Source organism: Cryptomeria japonica, chromosome 6 (assembly GCF_030272615.1).
Source record: "Cryptomeria japonica chromosome 6, Sugi_1.0, whole genome shotgun sequence".
NCBI classification, from domain to species: Eukaryota; Viridiplantae; Streptophyta; class Pinopsida; order Cupressales; family Cupressaceae; genus Cryptomeria; species Cryptomeria japonica.
Window position 1 is genome coordinate 190055391 of NC_081410.1, and position 1741 is coordinate 190057131.

A 1741-nucleotide genomic window follows, 5' to 3' on the forward strand; every position below is an offset into this window, starting at 1 on the left:
TAGAATTTCCAAACTTCACTACTGAAGTTGACTTAGGCACGTATGATGTCATCTTAGGAATGAAGTGGTTGGATCATCATAGGGCAAGGGTAAATTGTTTCGACAAGTTTGTAGAATGCCAGGATGACTTTGGCAACAAAGTACTCTTACGAGGCATGCAACGGGAAATTAAATTGGGACAACTCTCTATTATGTAGCCGAGACAAAGCGAAAAGAAAGGATGTCAGATATTTGCAATTAAAATGGATGAAATCAGGGTTGCAAAGGATGTCCTATATCAGGATGATATGATGATGTATGAGAATTGTAATCGTCATGAAAATGAGTTTGGTGAAGTTGAAGAACAAGAAGAGCCTTTTGATGTGAAATATCCTTACCTCCAAGATTTTCAGGATGTATTCCCAGAGGAATTGTCTGGCTTACCACCAAAAAGGATATTCGATTTTTCCATCGAATTATTACCAGGAGCAGCACCTATATCCAAAGCCCCTTATCGGATGACAATGATCGAGTTAATGGATTTAAAGGCCCAACTTCAAGAACTCCTAGATAAGGGATTGATAAGACCTAGTGTGTTGCCTCGGGGGGCACCAATAATCTTTGTTAAAAAGAAAGATGGGACTCTCTGACTTTGCATAGATTACAAGATGCTAAATAAATTGACCATTCGAAACAAATATCCTCTACCCCGCATTGATGATTTATTTGATCAAATGCGTGGAGTAGCAGTCCTTTCCAAGATTGATTTGTGATCAGGGTACCATCAATTGAGGTTAAACGATGGGGATATCCATAAGACTACCTTTAGAACTTGTTATGGACATTACGAGTTCACGGTTCTACCATTTGGACTTACTAATGCACCAGTCGCTTTCATGAATTTAATGAATAGTATATTTCATGACTCCCTTGACAAGTTCGTCTTGGTGTTCTTAGATGACATTTTGATATACTCAAGGAATGAAAAAGAACACCTGCAACAATTACAGTTTGTTATACAGTGATTGCAAGAAAACAAATTGTTTATGGTGAAAATGGATAACAATAATATTGAAAGACTAAATGAATTCAACCACAAAACCCTAGCCTAACAACAACAAAGATCCACCATAACATATGAAGATTACCTAAGACAATGCAAATCAAATAAAATCACAAAGATTATACCATCACATGTCCAATAGGGTTTAGATCTCCATTCTTCCTATCTCCATTGATCTTGCTTGATATATTTGCTCTCAGATTTTATGTGTGCACAAGAGCTCAACAAAGAACGGAAATGTGGTTGCAAGTAGGCTTGATCGCATATGAAAGTTCAAATGCTAGGATGCTTGATTAAAATGTATATGTCCAGGGGTTGAATGCATAGGGTTGATAATGAAGGAAGCATCTCCTTATATAGATGACACTACAAGAAATGGAGGGATAAGATTGAGAGGTGTAAAAGATAAATGGTCGGCTATGATTGAAGGGCAGGTAGAGGAAATAAGAAAATAATGAAAGGGTAGGTAGTGTAGGAATTAAGAGATGAATGACATGTGTCATGGGTAGAAAAGGCTAATGAATTAATTAAATAAATAAAGATTTATTTAATTAATAGAAGAAGTGGGATCAATTAAATAAATAAGATATTTATTTAATTTAAGGAAAAGGATAATTTAAATAAATAAAAGTATTTATTTAAATGAGAAATAAGGCTAGAAGAGGATAAATGAATTAATTAAATAAATAAAGATTTATT

The 1741-nt window shown here is 34.8% G+C and overlaps 1 protein-coding gene across 1 annotated transcript; it reads left to right on the forward strand.

Moving 5' to 3' along the window:
* Positions 1–242: 242 nt before the first annotated feature.
* LOC131876566 (uncharacterized) lies at positions 243–629 on the forward strand. The gene has a single exon (XM_059221999.1). It carries the CDS (start codon positions 243–245, stop codon positions 627–629), a length of 387 nt encoding a protein of 128 aa, XP_059077982.1.
* Positions 630–1741: the final 1112 nt, after the last annotated feature.